The 21,536-nt window shown below is 41.1% G+C and overlaps 1 protein-coding gene across 1 annotated transcript in view; it reads left to right on the forward strand.

The window, feature by feature from the left end:
- Positions 1 to 21,536, forward strand: part of LAMC2 (laminin subunit gamma 2) — a 63,087-nt gene that overhangs the window by 35,849 nt on the left and 5,702 nt on the right. The window contains exons 14-21 of the mRNA XM_082266582.1: positions 814 to 1,019; positions 3,789 to 3,868; positions 6,923 to 7,048; positions 10,568 to 10,712; positions 14,414 to 14,563; positions 16,555 to 16,669; positions 17,622 to 17,821; positions 20,009 to 20,167. Coding sequence (XP_082122708.1) covers positions 814 to 1,019; positions 3,789 to 3,868; positions 6,923 to 7,048; positions 10,568 to 10,712; positions 14,414 to 14,563; positions 16,555 to 16,669; positions 17,622 to 17,821; positions 20,009 to 20,167 — 1,181 coding nt within the window. The remainder of the gene's footprint in view (positions 1 to 813; positions 1,020 to 3,788; positions 3,869 to 6,922; positions 7,049 to 10,567; positions 10,713 to 14,413; positions 14,564 to 16,554; positions 16,670 to 17,621; positions 17,822 to 20,008; positions 20,168 to 21,536) is intronic.

Consider the following 21,536-nt stretch of genomic DNA (forward strand, 5'->3'; position numbering starts at 1 on the left):
CAGCAATTGTAGTACAGGCCAGTATATATGAGTACAAATAAGTACTGTATAACATTTTGCATCCTAAATAGCCCAATGCGTATCGTGGGGTACAACTCACTTCTTCAGGGGCCGGAGCAGTCAAATATATCTATAAAAAATATTAAAATTGATAAATAGCAATATAATTGAATTCTCGGCAGAATTTAGTATAATTGGAAATCCATTGGAAAAATAAATAAGTGAATTGAATAAATAAATAAATAAATAAATAATGAAGAGGGGGTAAAGGTAAGGGGAAATCTACTCAATGGGACACAGATGGCAAAAAATAAACTGACAGGGTTTATGAACCTTCCTTACTCTATCCAAAATTTAAAAAAAAAAGTTTTGAATATAGTTCTTCTTTGAGTACGCATCCTACTGATGCAGAAATACTGAATCCATGATATGCTAATCTAATGTGCCATAAACAATCCCATATGTATCTCCCAGTGTTGTACCCAAGTCTGTAACTATAGCCATAGCAGACCACACAACTATAATGGGTGCCAGAATCTCAGGGGGCCCAGAGCTATCCGGCTCTATAATGATTTATGCAGATAGCAGTAGATTTTGGTAAAGAGTGTGTGATCCTCTTTATGATTTCTATTAACTAGTATTTTGTCTGACTAGAGTATTGCCTTGAGACAAGGCTGCTTAATGGTTTTGCTCTGGTGCCACATTATTCATAGTCATGATGCCGACTATATCCATTAATTATGATTCTCCCTATGTTAATTGATTGATGTGTTAAGGAAAAACATATTTAGTAACCATGTTCCTGTCCATTAGCTACAGAACAATCCCTGCAAAGACAGATGTCAGCACTGCAGGGGTTACAGACTGATACCCAGAATGACTTGGTACATGCGCAGGCCAAGATACAGCAAGTACAGACCCAGACCGGAGAGTACCAGAGCCGCCTGCAGGAGACCAAGATGAAGATAGCAGTGGCAAGGCAGCAGCTTGAGGGGGGCCAGGCCGAACTGAACCGAATGGTGAGTTGCATCAGTCGCCTTATAAAAAATCAGGGGATTGCACAGGTTGTGTTTTTAAAAGTGCACAATGATTATTTTTAACCTCTTAATATTCACTTGTTGCTATTATTTTATTGAATTGTATACTTTAAAACTATTGTTTTTTAAAGATGGACTGCATCAAATCCAGTCTTTGGGAAGTGATTGTAAACGATCACCTTGTATAACTACCCATTTAGTTTAAAATAGAAATGAAAGGCAAAACATGTTTGTATAGATATTAAAAAAAAACATTATAAACACCTTTTTCCTTTTTTTTATAAGATATCCTATTCCCTCTGTTCTCAGCTGCATAGGAGCTTGGGTGAGGAGAAGCAGCAGCACACTGAGCTTGTGTGTTCAGATGAAAATAAATCACTTAAGTCCAAATTCAATAAGTCCATTGTGGTCCATTTATTTTCATCTGAAGGATGTACCGTAGTCAGTGCTGTAATTTGGCCTAGGCCGACAAGGCCCAGGCCTAGGGCGGCACTTTGCAGGGGGGCAGCAAAAAAGCCACCCCCTCCACCTGAGACTCTATTGGCCACTGGTTGCTAGAGCTGTCGCTCTCACCCTCTCTCTCTCTTTCACTCACCCACCCATCTCTCACCCTCCCTCTCTCTCACCCCCCTCTCTCTCTCACCTCCCCTCTCTCCCTCACCCCCTTCTCTCTCTCTCACTCACCCCCTCTTTATCTCTCTCTCTCACCCCCTCTCTTTCTCTCACCCCCCCTCTCAATCCCTCCTCTCTCATCCCCTACTCTCTCTCTCCCCCCCTCTCTCTCTTATGCCCCCCCTCTCTCTCTCACCCCCTCTCTCTCTTTCTCTCTCTCTCATCCTCTCTCTCTCTCTCTCTCTCACCCCCCCTCTCTCTCACCCTCCCTCACCCCCTCCTCTCTCTCTCTCCCTTCCCCTCTCACCCCCCCCCTCTCATGAGATCTCAGGGGCTCATGCTGGGACTTGTAGTCCTTCAACTGTGGAGGGAGTCACATCCATTCAAAAGGAAGGAGTGGGACAAATTTACATATGAGGGGGTGCCCAATTTTAGTCTTGCCTAGGGCAGCACAAAACCAAAATACACCACTGACCGTAGTTGCGCTCTACATCTTTGTTTTTTTTTTTTTTTTTTGTTTGCTTGCTAGTCTTATTGCTTTTTTTTTTTTTGATGGATTAAAAGTAGTTTTAAACTCCAAAACAACAATATATTGCAGCCTACCAGTTCTAAGATGTGGTGGCTGAATTAGTTTTCTTTTTCTTTATATCACCTGTGAATCCAGCCAGTAATGCACTGTCTCAGGGCTGGTTCACACCTTCCTGTGCTATTCACATGCAGTTCTGTGTGCTGTGATTTCAGCCAATTAATTTGGAATAGGCTAAAATCGCACAGCACCAAAAGTAGTGCATGCATTACTTTTGGTAATTCACTGCATTCCAGATTGCATGGTACTTCTGGAAGCACAGCACACTTGGCGCATGCTCAGTAGGGAAGCGGCTGTGAGGCACCCGAGAGCCGATTGAAAAAACAGCTGGGGTGCTGACATCGCGGGACCCCTGGACAGATAAGTGTCCTAATATTAAAGGAGTTGTAAAGTCAGGAGGTTTTTTATCTTAATGCATTCTATGCATTAGGAAAAAAAGCCTTCTGTGTGTAGCAGCCTCCCCAGCACCCTCTAATACTTACCTGAGCCCCATCTCTGTCCAGCGATGTCCACAAGTCCCTCGGCCGTCCGGGATTCTCCCTCCTGATTGGCACAGCTGCATTGCCATTGGCTCACGTGCTGTCAATCAAAGTAAGTTAGCCAATCAGGAGATAGAACGGGCAGGGCCGAACTGCAGCTCCGTGTCTGAATGGATAAACGGAGCTGCAGCTCGGCTCTGGTGCCCCCATAGCAAGCTGCTTGCCGTGGGGGCACTCAACAGGAGCGAGGAGCCAAAAAGGACCCGAGAAGAGGAGGATCTGGGCTGCCCTGTGCAAAACCACTGCACAGAGGAGGTAAGTATAACATATTTGTTATTTAAAAAAAATGACTTTACAATCACTTTTAAAAGTCATCAGCTACAATTTTTGTAGCTGCTGACTTTTAATTTTTTTTGGGGGGGGGGGGGGGATGGGTGAACTGGTGGGTGTCTGTATTCTGGATGAAATAGTAAAGCAGATGGCTTTAGGGAGCAGATAGGGAGAGGATAGTGTTAGATGATATAGATGGACTTGACTGACACATTGAAGCTCAACTCCAGCTAACACTTTCTAAGCAGTAACAACAATCGTTTTGTTCCTTTTGGGATAATGGTTTTACATAAATAAATAAAAGATGCTTAATTTAGGCACCCCTGTCAGTGGTAAATGGTTTGCCTCAACCCTCCAACTGTTACATTGTTTGGAAAGCATGTTCTGTTAAAGTAAGTTGAAAAATAACAGACTTACTGGCCAGATCACCAAGTTGAAATAAAGGAAAAAGGCCCAAAAAATAAAACCAATGCAACTGCCACATCTAATTATCGTTAAGCTGCAATTCAATATATTATTAAATTTTGCATTTATTACAACTTGAAGCTAAATGTTCTCTGGAGTTGGTCTATACTTCTACTTGTGCTCCTAAGATTTGGTGTTTGTATGGTACTGGCCCTGCTTTGGTTTGTAATTTTCCATTGTTCTCACTGTGAAATCTTCGTCCCATAAATCCTTATGTTTCAGTGATTTTTGAGATTCAGAAATATATTCTTAAGTAATTATATTGTTTTTGCATAACAGACTTTTCCTTCTGAGAATGCGAACTGGAATTCAAGCAGATTTTCCGCACTTGGTCAAGAAGCGCAGAGAATAGCAACGAGGTAAGATCACATCAGGTACATACGTAGAGAAATATTGGTTTACTTTCCTTGCCTCACTATAGCAGGGCATGCTAGAACCCATTGCGTCCCTTCTCTCTCGTCTCTTTCTTGTTTCAGACAACCAGCCTATGCCAACAGAATAGTATTGTGCAGTAGTAGTAATACTGCTTCCTGAACCCTTAAAACAAAAAAATCTACTTTGTGTGCACCAAATGCATTTACAAACCCCGATATCACCTTATATAGCAGCAGTGACATCATCACTTTGTCACTTTGCTGTACATAGCCTGTGCAGGAAGCAGAGCCATGGGAGGGGCCCAGAAGGCTCCACCCACTACAGTCTGCCTGCAGAAAATGACAGGAAGGGGTGGAGACAAGACCCGTCCCTGCACAAGGAGAGAGCAGCAGTGACCGCCCCTTTTGCAGGATGTTCCTGCTCAGCAGCAAAGTTTCATACTGGATTACTGTACAGAAATTCACAAAGAACACCAAGATTCAAAGAAGAATACAAATGACTCTTGTATTTACACAATATATGCTTATCCTGGAGTTCAGCTTTAACCACTTGCCAACCGTATAACTTACACATACAGCGACAAGGTGGCACTGCTGCACAGGATCAAGTACCTAGTACGTTATCCTGCACTTCCGGGTAGGGGGCGCGCATGTGCACCGCCGGTGGCCTGCTCCCACTGGGATTATACACAGAAGAAGCTGATCAGTGGGTACCGCGGACTCGCTCCTTCACAGGGCTGCTGAAAAGGCAGTACAGCCAGCCGTCCTGTACTGGGTCCGGACCCCATCAGTTCAAAAGGGGGGCCCGGGCACCTGCTGAGCAGAAGGGCCGGCTGTACTGTCTTAATGCAGACTCCAATCCTCTTCAGCCTCCCCCTGCAGTGCTGTACTGCACGGGGATTGGTAATAGCACAAGTGCACCTTCCATCTGCTGTCCAGGCTCCCTAAGTGCCCCTTTCACCCACAGTGCTGCTGGCTTCCTTTCTCTCCTCTCCCGATGGCAGCTGCTAGGGACACATAGGGGAATGTTTCAGGATGAAGAGCAAGGAAAGATAGATACCAATCGATCATATGTTCATTCATCATGGAAGCGTAGTAAACTGTGTTTATTATGCTTTAGTTTGAGCAGGAAGCCTCAGAGCGCTTACTATTCATTCACCTGTACAGCTGAGGCTGCAGAGAAAGGGACTGGTAAATCTATGTCCTCAGTCATTTTCAGCTGGGAGGGCCATTTCCCCCTTTCCCCCCACAGCGCTGCTGGTTCCTTCCTCTCCTCTCCCGATGGCAGCTGCTAGGAACACATAGAGGGATGTTTCAGGATGGAGAGCAGGGGAAGGGGCCATTAAATATGTAATTTACTGGCCCCTTCCTTTCCTGAATGAACACAGTGAGCAATCGATACCAACCTATCATATGTCCATTCATCACCGAAGCGTGGTAAACTGTGTTTACTATGCTTTAGTCTGTGAATGAGCAGGAATAATCAGAGCGCTTACTATTCATTAACCTGTACAGCTGAGGCTGCAGAGAAAGGGACTAGTAAATCTATGTGCTCAGTCATTTTCAGCTGGGAGGCCATGTCAGGTAGACTGTATGGGGCCTTGATTTCCAACAGCAGCCCAGATCCTTCAGTACTGAGGGGAAACGGTGGTCTGTCTATGTAAACAAGCCGGATAGCCGTTCTGTCAGTACAGAAGGCATGGATACTGTGCTCCTGCAAAGCAGGGACATGGATCAGTTCCTTCTCCTGGTAAAAACAACTCCCACACTACACAAAATCACTAGCTAGGCACACAGTTAACCCTTTGATCGCCCCCGATTTATCTCCTTCACAGTCAGTGTCATTTGTACAGTGACCATGCATATCATTTAGCACTGATCACCGTATTCGTGTCACTTGTCCCCAAAGAGTGTCAGTTAGTGTCCGACTAGCCACCGCAATATCGCAGACACGCTATAAGTTGGTGATCGTGGCTGTTACTAAAGAAAAATATCCCATAGTTTGTGGACACTATAACTATAACCGATCAATATACGCTTATTGGGATTTTTATTACAAAAAATACTGTATGTAGCAAAATACATATTGGGCTAAATTGATGAAGAAATAAGATTTTTTTTCAATTTTTTTTACTGAATGTGTTTTATAGCAGAAAGTAATATATATATATATATATATATATATATATATATATATATATATATATATAATTTATTTTTTTTTTTCAAAATTGTGGACTTTTTTTGTTTATAGCGTAAAAAAATAAAAACCACAGAGGTGATCAAATACCACCAAAAGAAAGCTCTATTTATGGGAAAAAAGGGACATCAATTTTATTTGGGTACAGATATCAAAAGTTGTTGTGGATGGTGGCAAGATATTTTTTCATTCTGAATGACACACACTATGCATATTTAGACTGGTAGAGTTGGGAATCCCCGTGCCTAATTATAGGTTTAGGATGATAGGTGTTCTGTAAACAGTAGAGATTCATAACCGAGCATTGCCAAATATGCAGGAAGAGGGGAAATCTGACATGCCCAGATATACAGCTCTAATGCCGCTGCATCTACATGGCTATAATCAGTTGTCTATATATGATGAGGTCAGGGGTGGATGGATGGCTTTACCCTTTTACAGCAGGAAGTTTTGTCTCTAATATTAATGAATCCTGACTTTTTTTGTTGTTTAGATGAACACATAGAACACTGTGTATATTCAATCAATGTATCCATGACGACAGATGGAACCAATCCATGTGCTTTGTGGCAGAGAGCAAGCCATACCCCATCAATAATGACATAATGTACAAACTGTTATGGCAGCTAATTAATGGTGGGAGTTTGGAGGATGTTAGAGATAATTCGGTTTTACTGTGTTTGATTGCCAACAATGTGATCACGTCTCATTTTTTAACTGAATTTCTATAAAAGAACATAAAAAGAAAGATTAGTCCAACTGTAAGCACCATTTCCATCCTGATATTTCTTCATGCTTCCTTTGTATCTAATGGAATCCTTTCCTCTTACTGAACTCAGACTGGAACAGGAGGCTCAGATGGTAGCACAGAGCTCAGGAGACGCCCTGGCGGATACACAAAGATCGATGCAGATTCTACGCTCAGGAGACGCAGACCTGGATGCTGCCGAGAAACTGAGATCAAGGTATAGGGTTCTATAATGAGATGTAGAAGACACAATGGGGCAGATGTATCTAGGGGTTGAGTTACATGACACTTTACACTGTAAAATGCACTTATACTCAAAACTTTACACATCTACATCCTGCGCTGTTCATTGAGGACAGTCACATGGTCACAGTAGAGCTATGCTTTCATCAGATAGGAAATCTTAGTTGATATTCAAGAAATATTTCAAACATCTCATTCTTATGGTGTTCCGTTTGCCTGAGGCTGACATTTGGGATAACTACAGAATTATCATCCCTACCTCCTTTTTTAGAAATAGAAATAGTTCCTATATTTGTTCCTTATTTTAGACATGTTGGAAATTCTTTTACATCTGCCAATCACTGTAATATTAATGGACATGGCTTAGCAGATATAGGATGGGCTACACCTGTACCATTAAAACCATAGGTATTAAAGCAGAAATTAAATTTTATAAGGTAAGGGAGAGTTAAAAGTAACCCCTGTCAGGGTTTTTTTTTTTTTCCATTGATGTCCCATTGGGGAGATTCATCCTCACTTTCTTTCCCATAGCCAAAACATAAAGTGAGAGGACATCCATCCATCCAAAGGAATGGAATTCCTGGTTGTCACCAAAACTAGTGTCCCCATTGGAAGATTCCTCTTCTATTCCTGTTCTGGGGACAACCCAAAATTTGGGGTTTCCTTGCACTTTCAATTTCAATGATAATCGTAAATAGTACAAACAGAGATGGTGAATCTCCCTAACAGGGGCACGATTTCTACGATATAGGGTATACTTCTATCCCATGCATTTCCTCTACCCCTGTATTCCATCAGAGACTGGGGGAGAGAATTGAGTCATATAATTACTGCAGAAGAATGGAATTAATCTTTCTTGCTAACTTTCAAATCTAGTTTCTCAACTTATATACAAGAGAAGAACTGTCAAATACTAACTAGATGTATAGATGTCCAGTGAGGTTGCATAGAATATCTTTATTCTACCCTGATAAGATATGGTGCTGCGGGAGAGAAGTAGGCACAATGATCCACATATGGCGAACCTGCCGCCGGATTAAAGCATTTTGGGAGTCTGTTTTTAAAATTTGCTCCTCTGTCACTGGCATGCCGTTTCAGAAGTCTCCAGAATTAGCTTTACTTTCTATTTATCTGGACCTCATGCGAGAGATTAAATAAGGACTACTTCCCTTCCTCCTCTCCGCATGCACAAATACTTTTACATAGAGACTGGAGTACACGAGCTGCTCCCACTAACGAGTGGGTAGTTGAATTGAACCATTTGAAAAGAATGGAGGAAATAATGGAAAGTAAACAGGAATGCTACCCCAAGTTTTTGGCTGTGTAGTCATCCCGGATTAAATTCTCAAGCTCTGACATGCTGAGATCTTATCTGTGAATAGCTTCTTTTTTTTTTAAAGCGTGGCGTGGACCTAGGCTGGTAGCTTGATTGGACTATCTTTGGCCAGGAATGGGCTCCCCAAATGTCTGTGTTGTTGTTTGTTTTTTTCTTTTTCTTCTTTTTTACCTTTTTGGGGGCAGTTCCTTGCCCACAGGGAAAACTTGAAAGCACAGTATTGACGTTATGGAAGAACAGGTAGAAATACACATTTATAATTTCTAGCTTGTATAAATTGTTATATAGGATTGATATATAGCACTGTCCCCGTAGGTCTTGCTGTATGATCATGGGCCTCCTCTGATTACCTGCAGACAGGCACTTAGGGACAGTTCACTCATCCATCCTTACTCCTAATTGCTTGTTACTCAATAAACAGTCCAGGGGTTTTGACTTTATATTTATTGTGGAACTTGGATGGGAGAAAGGAATAGTGGGATATTCCAACTTGAACTATTTACAGTTGATAAGGACAACTCTCACTTGGCCTCACTAGTTTTTTTTGTGGAAGCAGTCACACTGCTTTAACCATACTGCCACTTGTATGGAAGAATTAAATCTTCTTGTTCTCTCTAGCAGCAAACTTGTTGCAACTTCTTTATCTTCAGGACAATCTCTAGCATCCCCTTGACTGACACCTGTCCACTGACTCTTCAGGCCCCACAACACAGATCTGTACTCACTGTAGGCAGAATCAGATCCTCTCCAGTGTCTCCCTTCCAGTCAGCTCTGCAGGACATCTGGGTTCAGCTCCTCTCTGACTCTCCGACCCTCAGGTTGACCACCTGAGGCCGCATGGCAGCTTCTATAGAGAAGGGGCAGCCGCCCTCTCCCTCCGGGACCCCTCTCTCCAGCTAAAAGACCACGAGCACATGTGCCCTTGGCATTTTTACAGTATCCCAGGATGCACCGAAGAACTTTCCTCTGCCAATCACCAGGGCTGTACTAAATGCCTGTGCACTCATTTGTCAGGTTTCCTCCAACTGTCCAATATTCCTCCCTATTGGACCAGTGTGAAACACTTCAGGCAAACTGAGCTGCACCTGAGCACCATGAGCAGGCCTCACTGGTAGGCAGAGAGCAATATAAATTAATCTGCCAATCTCTCTGATAAGCACAAAAGATCCAAAAAACTATATCCTAGAAGGGTGCTACAGATATAATCCCTGTTCTAATAATATAATGGTATGTGGGAAAATGTTGTCCCTGGCTCTGTGTTTTGAGTGTAACCCTTGGCAAAATATTTAATACAATTTAATAGTTAAAAAAAAAAACAGGGGCACAGACTGCAAAAAAAAAAAAAAAAAAAAACCTGACAGGTGTTCTACTGTTTGCACTCTAATTGGATATATAGTATCAACAGCTCAAAGGCACATGCTGCAGCTGTAAAGCAAAGCATCATGGCTGCAGCATGTATACGCTCCCAGGCACTGCCCTTGCAGTTAAAGGGGGTAGTCCTCCAACATGTCCCCTCCCAGAGGTCATCATTTAACCACACCTACTTTTTAACCACACCCACTTTTCACCGTGACATGCTAAGCATGCGGCAGGATGTTGTCCCCCCGAAGTGTCCCTCATTCTCAAAAGTTGGGAGGTATACTTACATTAGGAGGACTTACAGCAGAACTAGGTAATAAGAGTAAATCATTGTTTGCAGCAGCTGTCCACAGATACCATGGAAGGTAGGTTTCAGTGCAATGTTGTATGGGCTGTGAGGAACACTTGCATTGTTTATGCATTGAATATAAAGGCTTTTACCAGAGTTCTCCCTTAGTGTACCTATAGGCCAGAAGAGGCAGCTGACCATACAGCTGGAAGTAGGAAATCACTTACAGTACACTGCGTTGGGTTGAGTGACACTGCTAACTGACCTTTGAGCCAAATGTAATCTGCAATATAAGGGGTGGGGGTATTTTTGGATAGTAAATAAGGCAACCACTCAATTTATAACTAATAGTTTATAATATTTTTGTGTCAGAGTGTGTTGAAGAATTTTTGTGATAGCTCTAAAGATTTTTGGATAACCTAAGGCCATATTCTGTAGCTGCCTTGCTCCAGCCAAATCAATAATTTGCTTATTCTGAAATTGTCTTTTGATGTATTTTGTCTTTACAGACTATATGATGTCCGGACTCAGGTTAGCACATTGGAGACTGAGGCCATCCAGGCTGCTGCCTCTGCAGAGAGATCCTACCAAAAGAGCTCTCAGACTGCTCGGGAGCTAGCACAAGCTTCCCTTGGGCTTCCTATACAGTTCCAGGTAATGACAGGACTCACGTCACTTGATGGATGCTGCTGGTACTCCTATGACACCGATAACACTTATTTGTGAATGCCGCTGGAAATGTGATACGACCCTGAAAATTGCTTGTTGTGCACTGATGAATGGATTAGTATTCCTGGAAATCTGAAAGACGACCAAGAGCAGCTTCATCAGACTTCCAGGAATTCACTTCTAGAAAACAGAACTAACGAGTCCTAACTGTGTACGGTCTTCTATAGTTTACATATAGACAGCCATATATTCTCATATCAGTTTTGTTACATATATTGTTTATGTATAGCATTTGGGACTTTTTTGTTTATTTTATTTATTTTTTTTATAACTTTTGCTGCAACCACTTTAATATTTATAAAAAAAAAAAATGTTCAGGGCTATTTATCCTGGGACACTGCATGTATATTTGTTCAGGTGCGAACAGAGGCAAAATTGAATGTTATTTGGCAATTTTTTCATCACGGTATACAGAATAAATCAGGAAAATACCACATTATGGTCACTTGATAAAGGTAATGAAAATAGGAAATAAATACTTATTTCCTATAATCATCAACTCCATCTAGTGAGTGGGATTAATGCAGTATTTCAGTATTTTTCTAATTCTCTCTATGCAGAACATTTGATTAATATCAGATTAAGGGGTCTATTTATAAAAAAAAAAAAAGATTTGCTTTTCAAGTGTCTTTGCATTTTGGCAAAAAGCCACAAATATTACCAATAATGTTTGCAATATGTGTTAAATGTCAATTCCTATTTGCTGCCTTTTGCTGGGCAAATGTAACATTCCCTAACATTTGATCCTAAGAGGAAGAAGCCTTAGGCTGGGTTCACATATGTCTGGCTATGGTTTGGAGTCCAAAGCCCAGTGCAGTTTTGTTCACCGGTTCAGGTTCGATTCAGATGCAAATTTTTACTTCTTCGCATCTAACCGGACCCAACATTGCACAGAATCCTTTTTAGAAATGGACCGGACATGTGTGAACCGACTCCATTGAAAGCCGGTCCAATTCACATGTTATGCAAATTGGATGCAGTTAAAAACGCATCCAATTCGCATACGTGTGAACCGAGCCCTAAAAGCGGACAACGGAGTTCTGTCTTTGCAACACTGCATTAATTCCGTATAGCTGTTCAGTCTCTACAATAGCTGATTCATTACACATTCAGTGTGGGGTACACAGGCCCTGGGATGGAGGGGCCCATTGTGCTTGCAGACATTGCACAACATGCGAAAACGTCGCTCCATTCTGTATCTTTGCTGCAGTTGTGATTTTCACCCACAGCTGCAGCAAAGATCTATCCAGTGCTTGCTAGATGATCAGGTGCCAGTACTCTGCGCCACCTATTCCTGAACCCTGCGTCACTTACTATTGGCTAGGGATCGACAGATTATCGGCAAAGCCGATATATCGAGGGCCGATATGCACTTTCCCCAATATATCGGAATTTCCCCCCGGAGGTTACCGATATTGCCAATATTTAGGGAAAGTGCTGTAGCGGAGTGATGCCTACAGCTAATGGCATCACCCCGGTACCGGTGACCATAGCTGACGGTTGGCTGTCTTGTAATGACAACCAATGCGGCTGAGAAGCCGCTCGGCTGTCATTACAAGGAGCGGGAGGGGATGCCCCCCCTCCCGCCGCATCCCGTGGCTCGCCCGGGTCTCCCGTCCCTGCACGGCCGCCGAAGACCCGATCAAAGCCGCATTTGGCTCTGATCGGGTCTCCATGCAAAAACCCGGAAGTGATGTCATAAGTGACATCACTTCCGGGTACTGTCTGATGCCAGATTTAAAAAAATTACAGCATTCAAAACAGCCAAACTTGGTGTTTTGAATGCTTTTAAGTGCAGAGGAGGGGTTTGGGGTCTTTTAGACCCCCAGATCCCTCCACAAAAGTACCTGTCAAAAAAAAAAAAAAAAAAATACAAAAAATATCGGCCAATATCGGCCGGTACCGATATGCATTGGCCAAAATATCGGTATCGTTATCTGCAACGAAAAACCAATATCGGTTGATCACTACTACTGGCCCCTAAATTCTACGTCACTTATTCCTGACCCCTGAACTCTGCGTCACATACTACTGACCTCTGAACTCTGCGTCACTTCCTACTGAACCCCTGCACTCTGTGTCCCTTTAACCGCTTGCCGACTGTATACTGTATATATACGGCGCAAAGGCGGTTCTCCTGTGCAAAATCACGTACCAGTATGTGATTCTGCACTCCTGGGTCTGGGGTGCGCAAGCACTCCATCGGTGACCTGCTCCCGTTGTGGTTGGACACAGCACAAACCAATCAGCTGATCCAGCGGACGCGATGTCTGCCGGGACCCACCAATCGCTCGGGACACAGGCAGAATTGTGCAGCGCCGCACGACTGCGCAATTGTCAGTTAAAGTAACGCAGTGCCGTATCACAAAAAAACGTCCTGGTCATGAAGGGGGGTAAACCTTTCGGAGGGCAAGTGGTTAAGCCACAGGCAGTGTTCAGCACAATAAAAACTACAGCCAGTTTTGCCGTGGCGTATTGCATTCACTGCACTTTCTTTATCTTAGACAGGAGGGCCCAACTTAACCTACTGCACACAGGCCCACTGCTTTCAGAAAACACCCCAAGTTTATGGTGATCACAGGAATCTTCATATGCTTTAAAGAGGTTTCCTTCATATTATTTCCTCTTCTGGCCACATGTTTTCAGCCTGTAGTGTTAGTCTCTTTCTCTGTTGGTCGAATGTTCTTTACCTCTTCTAGTTGAAAATTCTTAGGATCAAATGTTAGGGAATGTTTCATTTGCCCTGTAAAAAAGCAACACATAGAAACTGACATTTCACACTTATTACAAACATTACTTATTCGTAACTTTTGGTAAATGCTGAAACATTCATACAGCATTTTTTTTTTTTTTTTATAAATAGTCTCCTAAATGACTCTTCCTCCTCTCCAGCCCATGCAGCAGGAACACTTAGCTGACACAAAGCAACACAATTTAAATACAGATTTCAGGGTATTAGACTGGCTGAACCTATAATTTTGTGACTGTAAAGGATTACATGAAAAAGAGTGGACGATTTAAAAGCAGTAGTAAAGTCCAAAAAAAAAAATTGGCCCCTGCGTGGTATAAGTCATAATGTGCTAGTATACACCACATACTAGCACATTGTAATAGACTTACCCTAAAGCGAAGCGCTTTGTCACCACTGTCGGCGCATCTATCTTTACCTGGTCTTCCTTCTGTGTTCACGGGCTCTGGTCATTTGAATGGCTGAGCTTTGATGACATCAGTCGCTGCACATTGCTCCCAATGGACGCCATACTCTAATATGCCATCCATTCAGAGCGCAGTGCGCATGCGCCGGTGGTATCACCAACCTACGTACACGTACACGTTTAGGAGATATTCATTGTCCCTACAGGTAAGCCTTATCATAGACTTACCTTTAGATACAAGTCATAAAGCAGACTTTACTACTGCTTCAAGTATTTGCCTTCAGTTCATTCTAAATAGTGACAGTTGGCTGTTTCCGCTTGTTAGGTTTTTTTTAAAAAGAAGTCGACTGCATGTTGAAAAATATCACTCAGTATTAAAGCATTCAGTTTCAGCAACATCACATGAGAGCAGAACATATTCTGCATGTGGGAAAGTTAAGGCCGCCACTGATGCATCTTTTTAATTATCAGGAAGAGATGGAGCGTCTTAGACGAGAATCTTCATCCTTGAGAACTTCAGTAGAAGCAGAAATATCTCAGAGCAAAAATTTACAGAATAAGTTCAACGTCTGGGAGCAGAGTGCCGAGCAGCAACTTTATGAAGGGCAAAAGTACAAACAGGTGAGAACATAAAATAAATTAAAACCACCCAATATCTGATTCACTGACAGTCTGGGAATATAAATCAATATTGTTTGTGTGTGAGTCACAGTCTCTCAAAGGGATACAATCGCTGTACAATCTCCTTTAGATTTACCAAAACATTGTATATAGGAGGACACACCTAATCCATTCAATTTGTATCAAATCAGGTTGACCACTGTACTACAGTTGATGGTATATCTAAAGTAGATTGTACAATAAGATTGTATAATGCAGTGGTCTCCAAACTACACTCTGTGGGCCAAGTGTGGCCCTTTCCTAGCCTTTTTTCAGCCCTTGGAGCAATATTCTTCCCACTGACACCAAGAGTGGAGCATAATTCCAGCCACCAAAACCAACGATGGAGCACTATTCCTTCAACATATAGATGGGGCATTATTCCTTCTACTGGCTTTGGCACTATGTCATTTCTATACTTCCACTGACCTCAAAGTCTGTGGCATTATTTATTCCCATTGAATCCATGATATTTTCTCTCCCACTGACCATAATCCGGCCCCCCTAAAGAAGGACAGTTAACTGGCCCTTTGTTTAGAACATTTGGAGGCCTCTAGTATAATGTATGGTCACCTTTGATAAACCTAGTGGGTAAGTATATTGTATATGAACTGCCAAAACACTTTACCGTATTTATGTATTGTATAACCTACAGACAACTTTGCAGGTTATACATTATGCAATATTCTTGTACACTTTTCCTTTAGATTTACCAAAACCATCAAGCCTAAATACTTTCAATGTGTATGCAATCAGTCAGGCCCTTGCTCTTCATAGTTGAAGGTAAATCTAAAGGAAATTGAACAAGAAAATTGTATAATGTATCGCCAGCTTTAGAGACGTTCGTAAAAAGGTGCCACATGGTACACATGTTGAATTGTTTTGACATTCAGAGTCCATCTATGAAAATTATAAGTACATTTTGGTAATTTTTTACTGATATTTAGGCTTTTTTAGATTTAATCTCAATTTAATTTGTACTATCCAATTGTAATCTGGTTTACCTAGAGACAATTATAATACACACACAACTGTTGGAAGAAAGTATTTGCAAATTCAATTGAAAATTTAAATCAGATCTAAAAACCTGATGTGTGTGGCGAGGGTAAGACTGAGAGTAATAAACCACACCAATCCGGAGATTATCTTCCCTACAACAGCCTGTCTAGTTTCTGGACCTGATCTGACTACATGACATATTTCATATATAATTGGACGTTTTTTTTAATAATACAAATATCTGGACACCAAGATTCCTCTGTCTTTGATGTGAAGTCACCATACTTCACATGGAAATATACATATACTGTATAAAGTCTGATTGGCTGCTTTGGGTATTCATGCTTTGTACACAATCATTTTGCTTTGCTGTTTTATTAAAGCAAACCAAATCTGACACATAGTAGTCTTCCCTCACATCCCATTAGCGAGGTGTGCAATATAGAGTGCCAGAATGTCAATTTTAGTGGTGGTTGTGAAAATCACATTAGAATTACTGGTTTTCTTTTTAATATATTATTTATATATTATATTATTAATTATATTATCTTTATTTAATTAAAATGTATAATAAAAAAAAAAATATATATATATACAGTATATATATATATATATATATATATATATATATATATATATATATACTGTATATACACACATATATATATATATATATAGTGTATATATTATAATAGTATAATAATCTTTAAATATTTTCCTTGTTATTTAAAGACGCTTTCTTAGTTTTGTTCGAAAATAATTTTTTGGGGGCATGTATGATCTAACTAATAATAATCTGTTAAATTAGAGAAAAAGAGTCCTTTATATTTCATAATAAGTTATTATAAGAGAAAAGCTGTTTCAGACAGATGTAATGGCTTGAATATTCATGAGCGTGGAAATACTGATAATAAGTAGTATGTGATGTCTTGATGTCATCTATTGTCTTGCAGGTGGGGGATCAGCTGTTGTCACGGGCAAATGCTGCAAAGACTAAAGCCAATCAGGCCATGCTGTCGGGGAACGCCACATACTATGAGATCGAGGGGATGCTCAGTAGCCTGAAGGGTGGGTATGGTTTCAATTGTCTAACAGTTTTAGCAAAAATACTACAGAATATTTGTAAGACTTATTCAGAGTACTTGTTCGTTCTATCATAGGCCAATTTCTACACTGTAAGGTGTTTTTGGCAGAGTTTCCATTCCTAGTGTTTCCTCTATTTGGGTATGATATAGTATATAATACTGTAAACAGCTGCGTGTTGGTGCCATATAATATAATAAGGGATGGCACCTTTAGAGAAGGGCTTCTTGAGCTGTTGCTTTGGCACACGAATGTTTATGCTTTAAGTAGAACTATAGGCAAAATTTTATTTTCCATTTGGATAGAGCAAGGTAGGGTTATAAATTAATCCCTGTCAGGTTTTTTTTTTTTCATTCTGTATCCTATTACAGAGATTTCCCTTTACTTCCTGTCCCATAGTCAAAAAGTTAATTGAAAATCCCTGCAAATTAAAGGAATTCCCAGGTCACCAGAACTAGTGCCACCATTGGAAGATTTCACCTTTATTCCTTTGTTTGGGGACAATTGAAAATTCAAGATTTTCTTTTACTTTCACTTTTATTGATATATGTAAACAGGAAAGTTTGAGAGGGTGAATCTCCCTAACAGGGGTACAGATGGCAATAAAACCTGACAGGTGTTCTAATCCCTCTTGACTCTATCCAAAACTAAAATGTTTTGCTTTCTTTAGTTATACTTTCATATACTCTTATATTTTTTTTTGCTTACTTTAGTCAGTCCCTTCTGGAGTTCAAGTGTTAGTTGTACGGCTTAACACATTAATGTATTTATTAGCTGTCTAGGTACGAGGACGTATACTTTCTACATAGTGTTTAGAGTTTGTGTGGCATTTTGGGTACTGGAGGGGACATGTGAAGGGTACCCTGGTTTAGGTTTTACATTAGGTTTAAAGAAACCAAGCTCCACCTTTGCTAATAACTATATTTCTAAAATGTAGGGTCTGGAAACCAGGTGGGAGATCGACGCAGAGCAGCAGAAGAGGCGATGAGGCTCCTCCCCGAGATCCAGCTACGTGTACTGGGAGCCACAAGTACCACCGAAAGAGCAAGTACAGCACTCATGGGTGCAGAGAAGGATGCTGATATGGCTGTAGAGAATTCTGAAGAAGCTCAGAGTATCACAACTACAATACAACAGGTAAGTGTTCTGATTGCCAAGAATGATAAAGCTTCCTGAAGTCTGAAAATTGTTAACGCATACAAAATCTGCCACAGGCCTGCTAAAATGATCTCATTGAAGGTTATTCCTCACAGCACCAGTATTTAATATGGGTTTTAGATGCTGGGCTGAATCATCCTCCAGCTTTTTATAGCATATTGGACCTTCACACTAGAGATCCAGCTATATTGACTTTACTATGAGTGCCATGGAGCACCTCTTCTGTTGCAAAGTGCACAATGCAAAGTCTGTCATGGAAGTTTGGGAAATATTGTGATGGCCACAACTAGAGGGTCTAGGTAGAAGACCGTGTAAAAAGATATTGCTGGGGGTTCCCAAATACATATGTAGTCTGAAAGTGTTTGAACCTGCCAGTATCTACCTAAAATGAAGTATACATTTTGGCATGGTGAAGTTATGGTTTCCATACATTTCCAAATTCTGTTCAGATTTGACAGCTTGTTGTGAGGTTCAGGCTGAGAAGTTGTGATGGATCCGATCCTTCCATTATGAGCCGCTTGCACTCCCTAACTAAGCCACAAGTTAAAGAAAATAGAAAATACTGTATAGTTTATAAATAATGAGTATATGTTTCAGTTATTATTACAATGTTTACCTTTTAGAGTACATTTTTAAAAAATGTTAAAATTTTTACACACGTAGTTTTTTTTTAAATTATAGTAATTTTAGAATTCGCCACTAGAATGGCTCAGTGCATTTACTCGCTCTGTATAGCATAGTCATCATATATCACTGCAAAGCAGGAAAAAGAGCCTTAGTATATAATAAGCAAATATGTCTGTCTCTTGTTATATATAAAATTTTGCATTATAGCAAGTTTTCTTACAATATTACCGTAAAGTGTTTTGATTGGAACAAAGTATCCTCATTGGATTATTTCCCCTCTATTCCTGTGTTGTGGACATCTCAACCTTTTGGATTTTCCTTTTACTTTCAGTCATAGTGGCTCTGGTCCAGTGGCGTAGCGTGGGGGGTGCAGGGGGGGCAAGCCGCACCGGGCGCAACATCTGGGGGGGCGCATCCACAGTGTCACTCTGTCTGTCTGACTCTGACGTACGCCCCGAACCCACCCATTGTGTGACAATAGCGAATTAAAATTCGCTATTGTCACACGGATCCTCCTCCTGGCCAATCAGGAAGCAGGTCTGAGACCCTCTTCCTGATTGGCTGAAAGGCAAACTCATGCCATTGGCCGAGGAGGAGGCGGGAGGACTCGAGGAGACGAGGAGGACTCGAGAAGATGTGGGGAACTGAGGAGAAGCCGCCACTGCAGGTAAGTCTCTCTGCAATGAAATGGGGCACGCTGGTCTCTCTGCATTGAAGGGGGGCACGCTGGTCTCTCTGCATTGAAGGGGGGCACGCTGGTCTCTCTGCATTGAAAGTGGGAACGATGATCTCTCTGCATTGAAGGGGGGCACGCTGGTCTCTCTGCATTGAAAGGGGGCACGATGATCTCTCTGCATTGAAAGGGGGCACGCTGGTCTCTCTGCATTGAAGGGGGGCACGCTGGTCTCTCTGCATTGAAAGGGGGCACGCTGGTCTCTCTGCATTGAAAGGGGGCACGCTGGTCTCTCTGTATTGAAGGGGGGCACGCTGGTCTCTCTGCATTGAAAGGAGGCGTTGGTCATTCAAACTTGTATTTAGATGCATTTTACTTTAATTACATCAGTATTTTCATAACAAACAATACATGTGCTTACGGGGTAAGGGTTTCTTTAACTAATCTAGTGGAAGAGACTCGAGTGCTAAAATCCTGCGGGTTAGGGGGCGCAAATTACTTGCCTTGCCCCGGGTGCTGACAACCCACGCTACGCCACTGCTCTGGTCACCAGGACAAAAACATAAAGTGCAAATGGCCTTAATAAAGACAAACACAGCAATAAAAACCTGGCATGGATTCTAACCGCTCAACGTTTGATCCAAACTGCCATTACTGTTCTCTCCTTCAAAAAATGCAAATAGTTTGGCTTTAATGCTGATCCAATGGTGTGATTACTTTCTGAGTCACTGACCTGCATCAGGTTTGCAGGTTTCCCATTGCAGCACATTCACAGTTTTTTGTGGTCTGTCTGTGTTTCTGTCTGTCTTTTGGACACAACCCTTGGACCTTAATAGCTGGTTAACTCCTTGTACTGTGCTTCCCAGGACATGCTGCGAATGAGCCAAGATGCAAACCGTTCAGCTCAACTGGCCTTGACACTGGAGAATGAGTTTGCCGAACTGCAGAAAATGGCTAGAAACACAGCTGGAGAACTGGACGAGAAAGCAAAGAAAGCAGCAGAAGACAGTGCAGCTACACAGTTGGTAAGAAACATGTGTCTATAGGCAATAAAAGTCCTTAAAGCGGTATCAAAGCGGGTCAAACCCAAACACAAAAATATACAATATATTGCAGCTTACCCATCCTTAAATGTGGTGACTTCAGCAGTTTTATTTTTTTTAACTTTTTTCCTTTATTTTTACCTGGTGACCAGTAACATGCTTCCTGTCTTAGGGTGTCTCCAATCTGGATAGAGGAGAAGCAATGTAGACACCTTTGCACAGCAGCATTGTCTATCTGGGGAGAGGGTTGTGTTATATGCACTAGTTGATTTAGATGGACTTGACTAACAAATTAAAGTCAAACTCTCGCCAAAATTTTTTAAGTCTTTATAGCAACATTTTTTTTGTTTTACATAATTAAATAAAAACTGACCATAGTAAGCACCCTTGTCAGTGTAAGATGTTTTATCTCAACCCTCTAACTGCCACTGGACAGCATGGTCTGGTAAAGGAAGTTGACAAATAACAGACTTATTGACAGGATCACCACATATAAATAAAGGAAATTAAAACAAAAAAAACTTTCTTTTAAAAAACAAAAAGAAAACGAATGCAGCCACCACTTCTAAGAATTGGTACGCTACAATATAATACATTTTTGTTTTAGGGTCATTTGCGCATTAAAGAGTAACTGCACATATTTAGGAAAAAAGCCATTCTGTCTGTGTAATCAATGTACATTGCAGAGATTTTAGCAAGCTTTGTAGTAGATTTCTTCAATATGTTGCCCTGAAGAAATAGCAGTTTGTTTCACCATTTCCTTTTTTGACGGATTCTGAATGAGAATGACTGTTTCATTATAACTAGCCGGTGCATTCTCAGGGTTCTAATGAGGAAAGCTGCAGTGTTTGCATCTCATTAGAAGTATTTAACCTGATCTGACACATACTCAAAAGAATAGATTGAATGTATAATAAACGTTAAGGTAGTACGGGACTTTGAAGGTGCTGGAATAACACAATTACATACACATATTCGGTAAGAACGTTTATCAACAGTTTTTATAAAAAAAAGTCATTAAAATCAAAGTTAAGTAGCATTCAATGTATAAATCCATTTGGATTCATATTGTATTAGGAGTTTATCAATTTTACCTTCTCTCTCTTGTGTGGAGATGTGTTCTAGAACGGCAAATTTAATTTTACTAAAACTAAACATATGATGAAGTCCTATACAACGGCTTATGGGAATCTCCATTTTTGTTGAAATGAGTGACACATGGTCCTTCATACGATGGAAAAATGCCTAAAGTCACGAGGACGCCATTAATTTTGCCTGTACTTATCAATTTTACAAATCTCTCACAAAGGCAAGATTTCTATGTGTAGCACTGCCCCCTTGAAGACCACTG

This window comes from Pelophylax lessonae (assembly GCF_965119305.1).
Source record: "Pelophylax lessonae genome assembly, chromosome: 8".
Lineage (NCBI taxonomy): Eukaryota > Metazoa > Chordata > Amphibia > Anura > Ranidae > Pelophylax > Pelophylax lessonae.